Raw genomic sequence first — 17716 nt, forward strand, 5'->3', positions numbered from 1 at the left:
AAAAGCAAAGCGGCAGAAAATCCGAGCTGGAGGAGGAGGGAGGGTTTAAACTTCAAACACTGCTCCTAATATTTAATTTATAGAGTGCCAGGGCTCTGGTATAAACCTTATTGACTTCCCTGGAGTCAGGGGAAGCCACATTATCTAAATGAAGACCTGAGAATGAGAGCACTGAACAATCCCTCCCGAATCCCTCTCTTCTGAAGGCAGCAATAACAACATCAGGACCTGGATCTTCCTTTTTTCCCTCACAGATCTGAACAAAGGAAGAAAGAACCACCCAAGAGCACGTGCAGAAGCCAATCCTTTGGAACCTTTGCAATATGAGCTTGAATTACAGATCCCAGCATTATCCTCACTTACTCCTCCAACTGATTATCTGGAACTTCTCCTGCTCTGTTTGCTCTCCCTAAGCAGAGCAGTGGCACAGATGCTACTGAGGTCAGGAAATAAATAATGTCCAGCAAATCCACAAATAAACATGGATAAGGCACCTTCCTCCTTTTCTTGTCCAGCTTGCAGGTTTGCATGGATAACTTCAAGAAGAAAATTCAACAGATACAGTTTGGAGCTGCTTATTTTGTTTTGGAAACACTCTCATGTCAATGACATTTGGGAGTAATTTCTGACTGGCAACAAACACCAAAAACCCTCAGGCTTTCCACACCTTCAGGGGTGTTACCCACCACACAATTCCTGGATAGTGAAATATTTCTAAGAACATATTTAAATGGCTGAGATTTATCACAACCCTCTGCAGCAGAAATGCCACCACCTCTCTCAGTGGAAAACCAGGATTCACAGCTTTCACTAAGCATCCAAGGGCCATTTCCACCACTGGGATCTGCTGCAGGAGAAGACAAGAGCAGCCTCTGACTTCTCCAAACCAGCTGTGCACAGCGAGCCAGGGAACAGGAGAAAAGCTGGAGCAATGCCATCAGGGTGGTGATGGAAAACTTGGGATAAACCCACATTCCTCCTCCCTTGGGGCCAGCCCCACGGATGGAACCACGGACAACTCCACCAGCACGTCCTGCTGCAGCAGGGGCTGCCCAAATCCAAGCAGGTTTCGTTCCTGCTGCTCTGGGAAGGGTTAAATGCTCCTGCTCAATCCTTCCCCTCAGCTCTGTGTGTGCAGAAGGAGCTGCCATGGTGCTGTGGCTGCAGGGCCACAGGAGGGAAGTTAGCAGAGCCCAGCACAGCAAACCCAGGGCTCCCTGCCTGCATTGAGCAGCTCCTCTGGGCTCCTGGTTCCTCCTTGGATGCTGAAACGGCAGCACTGCAGGAATAATGCCTGGCCTCTGCAAAGCCGTCCTGCCCTGTCACCTCAGCCCCCAAAATCTCTAGCATTAAAGAATTTTTAGGCTTCTCTCCTACTAAAGCTTTCAAAAAATGTATTTACTTTTCTATAGTAGCTGCATTTTGTTTTGTGGCCAAATAGTGATTTTTAATTTTTTTTTTTTCTAGAAAACTAAGTTTTAGATGCACCAGAAATACTGCCAGGTGCAATTACAGGTAATAAATGCACTGTGGCTCCCAGAAAATTCTGATTTGGAGGGAACCATAAGGATCACCAAGCTCAACTCTTAAGTGAATGATATTTAGCTACAACAAGAGCAGTGAATGGCAATATTGTACAAACCCAGATTTACTCCTACAAGCACAACTTTCTTCCACAAAAAAATTATATATCTATACATACATAAATAAAATCCATTTCCCAATTTAGATTTACTCCCTCCAAACCAACTTCCTTCCACAACATTCCTAAAAACCCCACTCTCCATATTAAAAAAAAAGAAATCAAAGCCCGACTTTCGATTTACACTTACAACTTTCTTCTACAAAAAAAAAAAGTATATCTATCTATACATACATAAATAAAATCCATTTTCCAAATTAGATTTACTCCTTCCAGACCAACTTTCTTCCACAATAACCCTAAAAAAACCCCACTCTCTATATAAAAAACCAAAATCAAAGCCCGACTTTTGATTTACACTTACAACTTTCTTCCACAGCATTCCTAAAACAATATCTCTATATAAAACAACAACAAAAAAAAATCCATTTCTGCCTTTCCAGCCAATCTACTTCAAAAGGCCAACACTAATGCAGGGGATTTCTGACAAGTAACAAGTTGGCAGCAGCAGCGGCGGCTGGAGGTGGCTCCGAGGCCCGGACTTGAAAGAATTCCTGGATGGTTCCACCCCGGGCAGGAAGGTGAAGGATGATTACATCTCCGCACCTCCTGCTCCTCTCTCAGTAGCAGGTGCCCAAAGTGACAAATGATCCGCGGGGGCGCCTCGGTGTGAAGCTGTGTGCGCACAGGAAACTCGTTTATCCGCAGAGCGGGAGCTGGGCAGAGGCCAGGCTCAAAGGCCAGTGTTTCATCCCCAAAACACAGCCTAGCTCAAAACCTCAGCCCTCCCGAGCTCCTCTTCCTCCCTCAACACCTCAGCCCTCCCGAGCTCCTCTTCCTCCCTCAACACCTCAGCCCTCCCGAGCTCCTCTTCCTCCCTCAACACCTCAGCCCTCCCGAGCTCCTCTTCCTCCCTCAACACCTCAGCCCTCCCGAGCTCCTCTTCCTCCCTCAACACCTCAGCCCTCCCGAGCTCCTCTTCCTCCCTCAACACCTCAGCCCTCCCGAGCTCCTCTTCCTCCCTCAACACCTCAGCCCTCCCGAGCTCCTCTTCCTCCCTCAACACCTCAGCCCTCCCAAGCTCCTCTTCCTCCCTCAAAACCTCAGCCCTCCGGAACTCCTCTTCCTCCCTCAACACCTCAGCCCTCCTGAGGATGAGCTCCTCTTCCTCCCTCAAAACCTCAGCCCTCCTGAGGATGAGCTCCTCTTCCTCCCTCCAAACCTCAGCCCTCCCGAGCTCCTCTTCCTCCCTCAACACCTCAGCCCTCCTGAGGACCAGCTCCTCTTCCAGCCGGCTGCTCCCCAATTCCTGGGAACAGCAGAATTCCCCTCTTGGGAACGTGGAATGCTCCTGGTTAAATAACCCACTGGATATTGGGGTTGTTGGGTTGTAGCTACTGGGGGATATTTTTTCAGAGCCCAGAAAAAGGGAGGAAAAAAGTGATTGGGAGCAGGAATAATCCAGAGTGTGGGACATGGCACTTAGCACTTTCTCCCCTTGCCATGATGGCTTAGATTTTTAGTTTATAAATATATATTTTTTAAGAATTTTAGCTTTTTATATTTAAAAATTTTAGGATTTTAGCTTTTATATTTTTCATGTATTTATAATCCTGGAATTCTTTAGTATGTAACTCTAAACTCCAGGTACAGTGTGAGCTGCTGCTGTCCTATTTTGGGCAGACACAACAATTCCTCTCCAGGCCTGGCAATGAAGGACATCTCACTGCCTCAGACCCCAGAGATGGAAACAAAAGTGAGTTGGGGGGAGCAAACTTGGGGTAAATTCCTTCATTACCCAAAGCTGTAATTGAGAGATTAGCCCCAATATGCAAATGGACCAAACTTATAAAAGTATGAAAATCTGTGGTCCATTGTTGGGGGCAGGAATGTCCTAAATGTACCTGAAGGCCCTTCAATAACCATCACTGATTTTTATTCCCTTCCTTTTGCCTGGCCTCTGTTTTTAGGTAGTCCCAAAAATGCATCAGCCAGGCTCTGTGCCTCTGCAGGGCCTGCACAAACAGGTTAATCCTTCCTTCCACCACAAGTGTAATTGCTTTTTCTCTCCAACAAGCCAAGAATTCCTCCCTCTCCTGTCGCCCATCAGGCAGCAGAGCACGGCAGGTTTGGGCAGCCAGACACACACAGAGCCACACCGAGGGGACCTGGCAAAAAACTCAACCCATTTGTTGTTCCCTCTCCTCCCCTGCACCCTCCCGACGCATTTTTATTGCTTTTTCATAAAACACCGCTGCAAATAATCAAGCATGACCATTGACATCCACAAGATTGAGTTTTAGGAACCATTAAATGAGCTTGTTCTCCTGGGAAGGTTCTTGCTCAGGTTGGTCTAAAGGTAATTATTCAGCAATTCCTACCTGTGGTTTTACCTTGTTCCTGTAGAAGTCTCTGAATCTCAGACACTGGTAAGGTCACACTTTCTGTCTCCATAAAACTATTCCTTAAACCAGCTTATCCACAAAACAAATTATTGTAGCTTTGGGTAAACACACACATGCGTATAACCTATGGAAATCTCCAAAACACCAGGAATTTCCAGGTTTCCTACATTTAAATCAATACCTGAGAATCTAAAGAGAAATTCCCACAGAAAAGAAATTAAATCTTGTTTAATTCTGAGCCTTGTCGAGTTTTTTACTGCATTTACAGCAAGAGCAAATGCAGCATGGATTCATTAAGGTGAAGGAATTCAGGAACCCTCCTCAAGTTATTTGATAGAGCTGAACATCTTGGGAATTTTTAAGGCTATTCCAATAAGTAAGGGGTATATGTAACCCCATTTAAAAAAAGATAATAGGAACAACTATACAGAAAACATGGATTAAGTGCAAGTTCCTTTTTTTCCACAGGAAAATCTGAAAACATATTGACACTGAAATGCTTCACAGCTCAGCGTTAACACCCCACCAGCTCTTAAATGTTTCTGGAGTAAGGATTTAAAAAGAGACAAAAAAAAAAAAGGAAAAAAAAAAGAGGTCTTTGATTTGTGGAGTTTGGAAAGTCCTTGAGCTAGATTAAACTGCAGTCTTGTGAGACCAAGTATCTCTGTGGGGGCACTTCACACAAATGCTCAAGAAACTCATGGAAATCTTCTCTCTGCTTACTCATGAAGCTATCAGGCTAAGGATTCATGAGGACAACTAATTAATTTTTCTCCTCATTTCTGCCTGGCTTGTTCAACCAGGCAGGTTTTGCAATGCTGCCTCCTGTGTGTACAAACCAGGATTTGCTCTTGGAAGTCTCCCCTCCCCGAGCTTCTGATGGAATTGGAATAACAAAATCACTTAAAACTGCCAAAATCCAGTTCTTATCCTCCCTCATCCAATACAATTAAAAACAAATAAAGCAAAAGCAACACTTAAATCACAATTACAGTGAGACAAACCACGGCACCTTTGAAACCAAAATTAATTTCTCTCAGGTGAGGAAGAAGAAAAGGTTGGAAAGCAGAGCTGATGTTTAACTACAGAGCTGGAGCCCAAAGTGCTCTAGGGGCTGGCAGGAATTGCCTTCCTATAACGGACACTCCAGCTACATAAAGGTGAAACAAAACAGCCCTGCAGAGCTTAAGGAGTATTTAAAGCACCCTACAGGATGTTTTCCAGCTTTCTGCTGGTCTAACCTTCTCCACATGCAGAGCAGACGCCTCTAAAGCCTTGGGATCCAAAGGATGGGAAGCTGAAATGCTGAAAACCACAAAGCTCCTGGGTTTGGGCTTTTGGGATCTTTGTACCCAATCTGCAACCAGAATCATGGAATTGTCAAAGTTGGAAAAGACCTTCAGGGTTACTGAGTCCAGCTGCCAACCCAGCATCCCCATGCTCAGCACTGAACCTCGTCCTCAGGTGTCACATCCACACTTTTTTGAACATTTCCAGGGATGGTGACTCCACCACTGCCCTGGGCAGCCTGCTCTAATGCTTCACAACCTTTTCCACAAAGAAAATTTTCCCGATATCCAAACAAAACCTTCTCTGGCCTAGCCTGAGGCCGTTCCCTCTCCTCCTGTCCCTGTCCCCTCCTGTCAGGGACTTGTGCAGAGCCACAAGGGCCCCCCTGAGCCTCCTTCTCTCCAGGCTCCCTCAGCTGCTCCTGGGCCTCTGGGGTTTGCATTTCTAATTCCCAGTTCTGCTCTTTTTGTGTATCTGGAACAGATTCCGACAACAAAAAACTTTCAGGAATGGTTTGAAACTGCAGCTATTGCTCTGGAAGCACAATCCCCCTTCCATGGCAGGATTTTTGGCTGTGCCACCATGAACAACAGGGCCACATCCAGGACACCTTCCCAGGCAGGCTCCTGCTTCCAGCCCCTCTCCATCCCTCATGTGGAGGCTCTGGAAAGGCTCACAGAGCCAGCAAGGAGTGTCCTTCCCAATGGGAATCATCCATGTCACATTTCCTGGAGCTGGAGACAAACTCAGCCCAGTGCTGGGATATCCAGCATGCCAAACACCAGCAGCCTGCCTTTACTGCTGGCTGTGGCAGGAGGAACTCCAAGAACAGCCAGTCCATCCCACCTCTGGGCCAGGAGCAGGGATCCTGTCATGGTGGGAGATGCTGCTCCAATTAGGATTGGTGCTCAAACGAGCGTGGCTCATTTGGAGCTGGATCAGAGCTCACTCTGAGGCACCACATGGTAAAAAATAAAGGTTCTGGCAGGCACATTGATCCCATCCACACAATGCTCCTCACTAATTCTGCCATTAAAAAATAATCCCAGCCCCGATGCCATTAGCAGCCCCAGAAGATCATTTCTCAACACAAGCCATCAGGCACGGTTTGCTGTGATTTCAGAGGAGCCACCGTGCCTGGCTGGTTTGGTTCAATTCTCCTGCTTCTCAAATGGCTTATTCATCCTTTCTGTGAGTCAACTGAAGTCCTAGAAAACCAACAAATACACTTCTCAAACTGCCAAAGCGACCCACTGTGTTTCACGTATTTCACTAAGAGTTTAAAACCAGCTCCAAAAATCCCACTACTGCAAAAACCTAAAAATCCCCAAGGAATTTTTATTCCACAGTGTCCACTATCCCAGGGTGCCCCAAGCTCCATCCAGCCTGGCCTTGGACACTTCCAGGGATGGGGCAGCCACAGCTGCTCTGGGCAGCTGAACTAATTAATCCTATGAATTAATATTAACTTGGATTCCTGCTGAGTTTTGGTGGAAGTTCTACCAAATCCCACCACTACCAATACAATAACCCAGAAACAAAACCAGAAAGAATCAAGGTCTCCATTTCATCACTGTAAAACATCTCTAGGTTCTCCTGGATCAGGCTCTGAAGTTTTAGCTGACTCCAAGGGAAAGACTGAGGGAATTTTAAGACCTCCTTAGTGCCAAGGGGAAAATCTGACCCAGAATAACCAGTCTTACAAAATCAGGATTTCTAATTCTGAAAATTCCCATTCTGACACCAAGTCTGTTCAAACCAAAGCGAGTGGAGCTTAAAGAACTTTCAGCTGAGCTGTTCTCTGTCACCAGGAGCATTAATGCTGAATGATGACTTCACTTGCTGTGGAACATAAAAATAATCTAAAAAATGCCAAAATACTGGTGAAGGTATTCAGATGTTCACAGCCTGCCCAAAGTTCCCTGGCTGAAGTTTTTGTGAGAAGACTGGAGCAGTTGTGATCCTGAGGAGATGTGAAAGCTGCCAGAAGGTCACAGAATCCTTTAGGTTGGAAAAGATCTCTAAGATCATCAAATCCAATAATCCCCCCCAACCTGAGCTCCTCAGGGCTGTGCTTTAGAACAGTGAGCTCAGGTTCAGGCAGCAGCACTCATTTAAAAGGGATTTGTGCAGCAGCAGAGCACATGATTGCCTTAAACTGAGCTCCTTGAGGATGGAGAGGGCCTTTTGCTGGTGGCAATGGCACCTCTGGTGCTCTGCAATATCCACACCTCAACCAAAGGTGTGTGTAAGAGGAATAATGATGGATGGAAGAGGTTAAAGAAACAGAATTCCCTAAAAAGCACCCAAAGAACCAGATCTCCACCAAGAGCCAGGGCAAAGACAGACTGGGAAAACTTCTCTTGACACAGAGGATCTTTGCTCATTTTAATGTAACTGCACCAAACGGCGCTTCAGGAAGGAGTTCAGCTCAGCCACCAAGTCATTCCCACCAGAAGGACAGAAGCCCTCACTGAGGTGAGCCCAGGCAGGTGGAGACAACAGGAAGGAGGACTTGGCTCACCCCAAGCCCAACAGAAGTTACAGGGACAGGCTGGAAGCAGCTGGATGGATTCACACAGGTTTTGGACACATCAGCACCCAGAACTCACCCTGAGGAGCTGGACATGACCTCCTGCTAGAGGCTGAGGCAGCTCTTCAGAGAGTGGTGTCTCCTGTTCTCCTGGTGGAACTCCCTAACCAGCAGCACCACCTTACAAACTTTAAAAATGAAGCCAACTCCTGTTTTCTGACAGCACACCATTTGCAGCCTTTTATAAAGGACCCAAGTGGTGATACAGTTATTAAAGAGATTTCAGTCGTTCGGCTTTGAGCTGCTTTTCTCAGGGAGGAAACAAGCCCACTTTTTCAAGGATTCTGGAATATTTTTCAGGTGTTTAGAGGACAGAGGTCTGCCCTCAGCTATCTCCCCATTGTTCAGAGTTGGGCTCCAGCTACAGCTCAGCTGGGGAGGGATGTGGGAGATGCAAGGAGTGTTCCACTCCAGAAATGTGATGTTTTGCCACTGAAATCCAGTCTCCTGCTCACACCTGCATCCCAGTATTTTACTGTGGCCTTCTGGTTGAATAAAAATGTTTGGATGGCATTCAGGAGCTTTCCTGCTTACGCCTCATTTTCCCTGCTTGATAAAATGCCCTTTTTGCCCATCAAAACCTCCTTTAACATGTCCACACGGAAGATTTGGTTGTCCCTGTCCCAGCTCACCAGAGGAACAGCTCCCAGCCCTGGCTGAGGCTCCAGGACCCCGGCAGCTCCGAGCCCTGCCTCGTGAGACACCCAAATCTTGGATAAACTCAATATTTAGAGCAGAAAACCAGCAGAGAGCAGGACCAGGCCAGTTCATGTGTGAGAGCTCCGAGCTGCAACTTGTGCTGGGGAGGATGTTGGGCATTGTGCTTCATTAGGAAACAAAATATAAGCTTTCCACTCCATTAGGAATGACTTTAGGAGTGAAAGCACATAAGACGACGACTCACCTCATCAACAATGCACTGCAATAACTGGAGAGGCTGCAATGGCAAGGAGAGAGGGGGAAAAAAAGTATTAGACTATATGCAATATCTTTACAGTGGAGTGGAAAGAAAAAATCATTAATGCAATAAAATATAGCAAGATTAATCAACGGCAGCAAACTCTTATCAAAACATTGATGCTCAGGATGTTCTATTATTTCTAATGGTACCTAATCTAATACAGGCAGTTAAAGGTTTGCATTTTCTTCAAAATGCAATTTGCTAAGTTTAAAACAAGGCATTCAAGCATGCAGAGGGAGCAGCCATCAGGAAAAAGAAAAGTGAATTTTTTTCTGAACTCATAAAGCTTACCATTAAAGATCCCTGGTTTTTCTGAATCTGAAAAAAGACAATATGTAATTAGCATGTCATAATCAAAATGACTCACTTGGACACATTATGATCACTGAGAGAAAATTATTGCATCGCTGGTGGCAATTTGTGGGCATGTGTTAACACAATTTACATAATGAAAATACACAAATGTTAATAGCTCGCTTCTCATTTATAGGCGAAAGTCAGCAGAATGTTAATTTCACACAACACTTTTTAGTACCCTCCAGGTTGTATTAGAATAGGAAGAAAAACCATAATCCATTTCAAAAGGCTGTTTACGATTCAGATATAAATAATGTTTTATATTGCTAGATTGTGAACACTGGGCTTAATGTTGCAATCATTGCTAATGTTATGAAGCTCACTCTTTTTAAATTAAAAACCGATTTATTTAAAATTGAAATTAAATCATAGTCAGAAATTAGAATTTTGGATTACTGCCAGGCTCTGCTCACAATCCCTTTTTTGTGAAGAAAACTTTAATTATGTGGTTGAAGTATCTACTGCTGCTCAGGAAAGCCTCTAACACTCCACTTTTCCCCAAGTTTTTTATCCAGTTTTCCCTGGACTCTGAGCAGAGCACCACCATCTGAGATGGGGAAGTTTTGTGAACTTTGTGTTGTTTTAAGTTGAAAAGGAAGATTAATCTCCAAGCCCTTCTGAATTTCTGGACAACCTGGGGGAGAGTTTGCAGTAACAGACCCTCCCACTGCTGCAAGAGCTGCAAAATCTCCCGACCCACATTCCCCTAGATGGAAAAGAAGAAACAAAGGCAGGATCCGCACACAAAGAACGAAACACAAAGCACAGAGCAGGCACTTTGTGTAAAACGCTGAATTTTGGGGTGCTGCTCCCCCAGCACTTCCCAATGCACCCAAAGCACAGAGCAGGCACTTTGTGTAAAACGCTGAATTTTGGGGTGCTGCTCTCCTAACACACCCCATTTCTCATGGCAGGGGTAATCAATCACCTGTTTTTCCCCAACACACACAAAGTTGTTGGCGACCCAACGCAATCCTGATGCAAACAGGATCCTCAGTGAAAATGTTCTTTTCTAACCCCGTTCCTTTGCTTTGCCCCTTCCACTCCATCCTCTCCCTCCCTGCTGCCAGGATGATGATTGTTTGGGCTCCCAGCAGCTTTGGGAGCTCTTTCCCCTTTCAGGATCCCCCAGGAACACTTTTCCAGCAGTAAATGGGATAGAGAGGAGGGTGAAGACCAGCACCAAGGAAATAGCTGCTGTTACACACCTCAAGTCTCTTATTACTGTATCAGCAGCACACAAACAAAGTTCCTGAGTATAATTCTGTTTTTTCCAAGGAGAAAATGCAATAATAGGCAGAAGCAGCCCATTATATTTTTCAATCGTCAATCTCCATCTATTACAATTCAACAGAATAAATCTGCTGGTTTTGCTAATAAGCGAAATATTCCGTGGCTATAAAACCCTTTTTTTTCCCCCCCTACTTCACTTCCAGATGTTGTATGACAAAATAGACTGAGCTTATTCAATAGGGATGATTTGGAGCTTCTTTACATTAGAGCACAGGAACAGGTTTTAGCCAAACAGATCATCAGTCACATTTCCTTCCTGGAAAAATAGCTCTTGTCACGGAAAGGAATCGAGGTGGGGTCACACGGAGCGGCCCCAACACGGGGATGATTACATCCAATTTCAGAGCAAGATTTAAAATATCATTTCTAATAAAAGCACTCGGCCCTCCTAATGAAAAATCAAGCAACACAAATCCAAGTGTTAGGGAATTCTCCCCGTGACACCGGCAGAGCCCGGCCCAGCCGCGGCCCCGCTCCCACACACGTCGTTACCAGCCTTTATTACACAATTCTGATGGCAACAAATTATTTGGAGATCATCTTCATAAATTTTGCATTGAGGTGGCTGGGCCACTACCTGGAATTGATTCAAAACGCTTAAGACACTCAATTACTTTTTAACACTGTTACCCGCTGTAACGACATCGCCGCCGCTTCCCTCGCATCTGATGATGCAACATCATTGTAATTGATTCATTTTCTCAATTAAATAAAGCTCCTGTGCTCTCCTCTCTGCAATGCCACCGAGACTCCCCGGCTAGATGGATTACCTCTTCTCCCTGCCTTGGATAAATGGCTGGCGAGGCCACGCTCTGCTCCTCCCTTCCCTCCGCAGAGCTGCAGCCGTATTTTTCAACTCGGGAGCGGGGCTGAACTTTGCTGTGTTTATATTAGGCAGATTTTTCACTGCTCAAACCACGTTGTTTACCTTTTTCCCAGCTCCCATCACAGGGCAGCTTCAAGCACTGCTCAAACCATGTTGTTTACCTTTTTCCCAGCTCCCATTACGGGGCAGCTTCAGCCACCATAAACCAAAGCCGAGCGCCGACAACTTTACGGCCGGGGCTTCTCCTCTTGCCCACAGTTCAGGGAAAAGGGGAGCAGCAGCTTTCCTGAGCACTAACAGCTGCTTTGAAAGGGCTCCTCAGAAAATGTCCCATTTTTGTTTTCTTGCCTAAGTGCCAGGATTTTGTGCATTACTGGGAGATGAGGGGTTTTGGAGGCAGGTTCACCTTGAGGGATCCCAGCGCAGCGGCTGCAGCTCAAAAGCTGGAAAATTCGGGGTGTTCCTAACCCTTATGATGCCCTAAAAACCTGGGGATTGAGGAGATTGTTGTGTTTTCATGTTCTCTACGAAGAATTTTAAATAGGGAAATGGTAGCAGTGATGCAAAAAACCCAGAGTGAAAGCAAGGCAGAAAAAAAAGCGGGACATGTTTTGAGAGCATCAAGAAACAATTTGGTGTCCTTGTGAGAACATCCAGTGTCCAACTCAGGGATCACCCAGCTCCAGAAGGTCATGGAGCTGCTGCAGCAATTCCAGAGGAGGACATGGAGGTGCTCCAAGGGTGGAGCTCCACTGGAGCCAGGCTGGGAGAGCTGGGAATGTTCCCCTGGAGAAGGGAAGGATCCAGGAATCCTCAGAGCCCTTGCAGGGCCTGAAGAGGCTCCAGGAGAGCTGGAGAGGGACTGGGGACAAGGGATGGGGGGACAGGACACAGGGAATGGCTCCCAGTGCCAGAGGGCAGGGATGGATGGGATAGTGGGAATGGGGAATTTCTGGCTGGGCTGGAATTCCCAGAGCAGCTGCGGCTGCCCCTGCACCCCTGGAATGTTCCAGGTGAGGTTGGACAGGGCTGGAGCACCCAGGGATGGTGGAAGGTGTCCCTGCCATGGCAGGGGAGGAACCAGCTGAACTTTAAGACCCTTTCCCAACTAAAGCATTCCAAGATTCCACGATCATTCCCCCTCAGAAAAGTCACTTTTAGCCTCTCAGCACCAAGACTCCCCCTCAGCATCTCTGAGCCCTGCCCATCACCAGCACCTCCTGCCCAGAAGCTTCTCCAACCTTTCCAAAAGCCACTGAAACAGTCTGAACTTGCAGAAATAGCTTCACTATTTGGTATTTTTGAACCTGCTTTGTATTTTCAGTGGACTTACCTACTGCATGTGACAGTTCATGATTTGCAGAAACAGGGAAATGATCAATAAATCTGTCCCATTACCAGAGTACTCCTCAGGCCACGGAACACCAGTGGAACCCAGATAATCCACTCCAGAAAGCACAATCTCCAAAAAGCACTTCTTTTTCCCCCCCAAGGTTGGTTAAAAATGCCAAAGTTTGTCTCCTGCTTCATCTCCTATTTAATGAATGCCTCTGGTTAAGAAAGGCAACTTGTGACAGACCATCAGGTTATTTTTCTGTCTCCATGGAGATCCTGGGCCGGGAGGTGGCTGAGAAGACCTCTCCCATTGCAGGCACCAGCACAATCAAGGAAACTCAAATGAATCCACCCCGGGTACCTTGGAGGAGGCGCCAGCTACAGCTTTAATTTTCGCTTTTACTCCCTGGAATTAGGACTTGCCCTGGAGCTCTTGTTTGAGAGATTTGCAGGTGACCCAGGGTTAGATCTTCCCATAGCAGTTAGCAAATTTTCTCTTTACATATATACTGCTTTTCAAGCTCCTTTTAGTGGCTTTTTTAATAGAAAAACCCATCTACCAACAAATCATACAGTTATGATTTTTAAGGGAGGCTTCACGCGACAACATTTATTTTCCTGTGGATTTTAAAAGCAGACAGAAGTTATTTTTCAACTGCACAAATGAGCAAAGGAGCAAAAAGTAACATTGTGTCCTACTGACAAAAGCTTTATCTCTGCCCTGATATAAAAGGTAAAGGAATATCTAAATATTCTGGTTTCCACAGGGGCTTCACCACCATTCCACAATTCCTGTGGAATTAAGGGATGATCTTCAGATATATTTTACAATTTCTTGCAAAATTGCAATTGCTGCTACTTCTGCAAGAAGTCAAAGCACCAAACCAGTGAGAATGACCTCCCTAATTTGTTCCTGATATTCTAAACACCCTTCCCCATCCGGGGATTTTGCAAATGGCAAATTTCAATCACTGTCACAAAACATTTAAAAAAAAAAGAAGAAAATTATTTCACAATAAAAAAGACAATTCACAACAACCTTAATATTAAATATATTCTTACAATTATATTACGCTGCTTTTCCCCGAGGTCTCCAAACAAATTTATATAAAGAGATTATTTCATCCACCATTGAACTGCAGCCACTTCTCAGAGAAATCTCTTTACCAGAGTTTAGAAACACAATTCAACAAAGTGGGCATGGAAAGCTCCACACTGTTGGAGGGATTGTGGTGACAACAACTCCTCCCAGCAATAATTTCTACACCAGAGTAGGACCAGAACACCCTGACAACAAATCCCTTGGTCAGCACGAGTAGGGATAAGGAAAAAACCCCAAATTTAGCAAATTGCTGTTGAAAATTTTGGGATAATTTAAGTTGGAAAAGGTCCCCAAGATGACAGAGTCAACCATCATCCCAAATGTGGCTGCAGGCCTTGTTCCCAGCACCACAAAAAGTGAGTGAGGAGAACAAAGAATGGTCCAACAGACACCAGGCAAAGAACTGGGATTTGTTCCACACAGATCTTGCTTTTTGTGCCACACAAATGGCAACAGAGAGGAACAGCAGGAGAACTTCTTGGACACCATGGGAGAGGGAAAATGAGCACAACTGAGCGAGGAGAAAATCACTGAATTCTCTGAGGGATCCAACAAAGTCCAAACCCCCAAAATCCACAAACGCCGTGGTGGGATGTCCAGGAAGGACAGGCTGAACCACCCCAGGTGATCCCTCCTGCTTCCCTGGGCCTCAGCCTGGGCACCCCCAAAGGGAGCTGTGGGAATGTTCAGAGGAGAACCCCACCAGTCAGAAACCCAGGGAGACCCAAAGAACCTGCAAACAGAGCAAGGACACCACAACCACCACCCCATCCATGCTCATTCCACTCACAACTACCCTCAAATCCTGCAGCATGAAAACCTCTCCAGGAACAAAGCAGAGGAACCATCTGAGAGCCCCCAGCTGCAGCAGCAGGGGTGAAGAGCAGCAGATGAATTTCCACCAGGATTGTCCCTGCTCCTGAGGACACCCCTGCAGGTCCCCTCTGGCTTGGAAATGAACAGGTAAAAATGGTGATTGCTGAAGTCTCTCACTTTTTGAGCCATCTAAAAAAACTGGAGCAGCAAAATCAGCTGTAATCACTGCAGATGTCACAATTCCAGGGACAGCTGAAGGGGAGTAAATCCAGAGCAATAAAAATTGGGGTTCCTCAGGGGAGTTTTCTACTCACAATGAGGCACCACCATCCTCTCCTGTGTCACTGGACTGCCCATGGAGGGTTGTGTTGCACTCTCAGGAATGAACCCCAAATTTCCACGGGATTGGCAGAAGAATGGAAGCTCTGGAGATGAGGGAAACACCCACCTAGACCTCAACATCATTCACTCCTCATCTGGGGCTGGGGCTCCTCACTGTGCTGAGCAACCACCACCCAGCAGAGGAGGAGACATGACCCCACTCCTGTGGGAACACATTGCTGAGCCTCTGGCACAGCCCAGACCCTGGGATTGCTGTGCCCTTCCCCACGAGTGCCTCCCCAGCCCTGAGGAGCAGCAATTGCTGAGGATTGAGAAGAACAGCTCCACGCTGAGCTCCCACAGCTGCAGCCCTGCCCAGGGAACGGGCAAAGGAGCACTGGGGTTGTCCCTGGTCATCTCCTGGGAGGGACCTGCTCCTCATCCAGGCCAGCAGGGCCTTGCTGAGTGCTGCTGGGGCTGCCCCTGGATCTCTGAGGTGTCCTAGGCCAGGCTGGAGCACCCTGGGACAGTGAAGATGTCCCTGCCCATGGCAGGGGATGGAATGAAAGGTCCCTTCCAACCCAGACCAGTCTCCAATGATGATAAAATTCCAGTAAATCCAGTATTTCCTGATGGCTCTCCAAGGGCCACCCCAAGCACACAAATCCCCCTGCAGCCTTCCTGCCTCAGGGAAACTCCAATCCCAGGCTCAAGGTCCCATTCAGGCAATTCCTTCATGGGCATCACAGCAGGAATGGGATTTGGGAGAGGAGTTTCCTTCCAAGCCCTCCAGGGACATCTCCCATTCCACCAACGCATGCAGGAGATCCTTCTAGATCTGCAAAAACACCTCTGCAGGAATTTCAGCATTTCTTGGAAAGCTGGAATGGTTTGGGTGGGAAGGGACCTTAAAGCCCACCTTGTTCCACACAAGACAGAAGAAATCCTGGAACAAATCTGCTCCCTCAGACTGCCTGGAATTCTTAGGATTAGCATTTAAAAATACACATCAGCATTTCAATATCTCACACCAATATTCCACTGTTAAAATATACTCAGATCATAATAAAAACTTCCTATAAAACCATTATATTAAAACTTATCATAAAATTTTACTGGTTACCTCCATTTTTGCACTTGACTATATAATTTAAACATTAAATTTACATTTAAAAATATCAGGAAGATTAAGATAAATAAATAAAATTTTTCTCCTTATATTTCAGATTCCTAAAAGATCTTTTTAAAATTTTTTCTAAAATCTCTCCATTTTCCAAACATGAAAGCACCTCTGGAAAAATAAACTAAATTTAAATTTCACAGCAAGTTTCTAATAGGCAAATCAAATTCAAGTTCAAACTAATTTCTGGCTATGGAGAAAAAAAAAATAAAGCAAAAAGTATCTGAAGTAAATTATCAGGAATGATCAATGTGAAACCTATGCTAAGAAATTAGGAGGAGTTTAAAACAATAGCAGACGGCTTCAAATATTGCCAGTGATTTCTGGAATATATTATAAAAGCAAAAATATTTGCAGAAATCTATCATATTTAAGATATTACCCAACAATTTCATTCACTATTTTGGCATTAGCATTTGAACAGTGTTTAATGTCTTTTAAATGGTTCGATGTAATGATAGATCTGGAAGACAAAACATTTCTTTCTTACCAGGAAACATGCTGTAAACAACCCTCAATTTATCCTCCCCAAAGAAATGAATGCTTAAAGGATGCCTCTGCCAATGGAAAAAAACAACACTAAAATGGTTATTTCGCATCCCAACTTTAACGAAATATTTTTTCCCTTGACAAGCTGCTTCCATTTAAATGAAGCCAGGCCGAATTTGGTCAATAGTATGGATTGCAGAGAACAAAAAGAACCTTGGACCGTGCTAATGCAGGGATCAGAAAGCAGCAACTTCATTTCAAGGCAGGCTATTATTTAGCAAACTAAGATACAGCAAATAAATCCACGCTTTCCACGGCAAAGCTGCACGGGAGCTTCCGAGCTGGAATTAAATCTCACAGCAGAGACCGCGGCGAGGGCAGAGCTGGCCGAGGAGGGGAGAGAGACCAAAGGGGGAAACATGAAATCCTGTGAAACCCCTCAGCTCTGGGGCCAGAAATAAACGAGGAACAGCGATAATAAGGACGATGATAATTTAAAAAGGGCAAGGTGTCCTGCAGGAGGAAGGAGCCGTGTCCCAGGGCTGGGGACGCTCATTGTCCCCAGCCCCGGAGCAGCAGGACCCAGCTGAGCATCCCAATGTTCTGCATTGTCCCTGCCAGGCTTTTCCAACCACGGGATCTGGGAAAAGCACAAACCTTTCCCTACCAGGAGCAGCACAAAGCTGCTTGCTTCCACTGGTTTGTGGTTTTGGTTTTTTTTTCCTCCCTGTTATGTTTTCTCAGGAAGCAAAGCCACGGCAGGTCCACAGCGAGCGCTTTCCTGGGCTGTAAAATTCCCCATTATCCACTCCTGCTTCCTTTGCTGTGGGATTTAAGGATGCCTCCTCCTTGAGAGCAGGGACATGTCATCATTTTGTTGGACTACCGCCTCTGACAGCCTTGTCTCTCCCAGTTTGTGCTCACAGTGCTGGGAAAAGGAAGGGGAAAAGCTGAGAGGGGAAAAAAAAAAATCAAGGGGAAAATTCAACTATGACTAAATTCTTCCCTAATTTATTCCTGTTATTTCTCCTGCTGCAAAAATAAACTCTGTATATAAAAAGAGCCTTAAATTAAGGTCTCTTGCTCCCACTGCATTTTGAAATAAG

The 17716-nt window shown here is 45.6% G+C and overlaps 1 protein-coding gene across 1 annotated transcript in view; it reads right to left on the reverse strand.

Moving 5' to 3' along the window:
- The window catches only part of MAP2K5 (mitogen-activated protein kinase kinase 5), a 120423-nt gene that overhangs the window by 23574 nt on the left and 79133 nt on the right, over positions 1–17716 (reverse strand). Inside the window, exons 18-19 of the mRNA XM_059482469.1 lie at positions 9183–9209; positions 8835–8867 (exon numbers count right to left, since the gene is read on the reverse strand). Of these exons, the coding sequence (XP_059338452.1) occupies positions 8835–8867; positions 9183–9209 (60 nt within the window). The remainder of the gene's footprint in view (positions 1–8834; positions 8868–9182; positions 9210–17716) is intronic.

The sequence above is a fragment of the Ammospiza nelsoni genome, chromosome 14 (assembly GCF_027579445.1).
Source record: "Ammospiza nelsoni isolate bAmmNel1 chromosome 14, bAmmNel1.pri, whole genome shotgun sequence".
NCBI lineage: Eukaryota > Metazoa > Chordata > Aves > Passeriformes > Passerellidae > Ammospiza > Ammospiza nelsoni.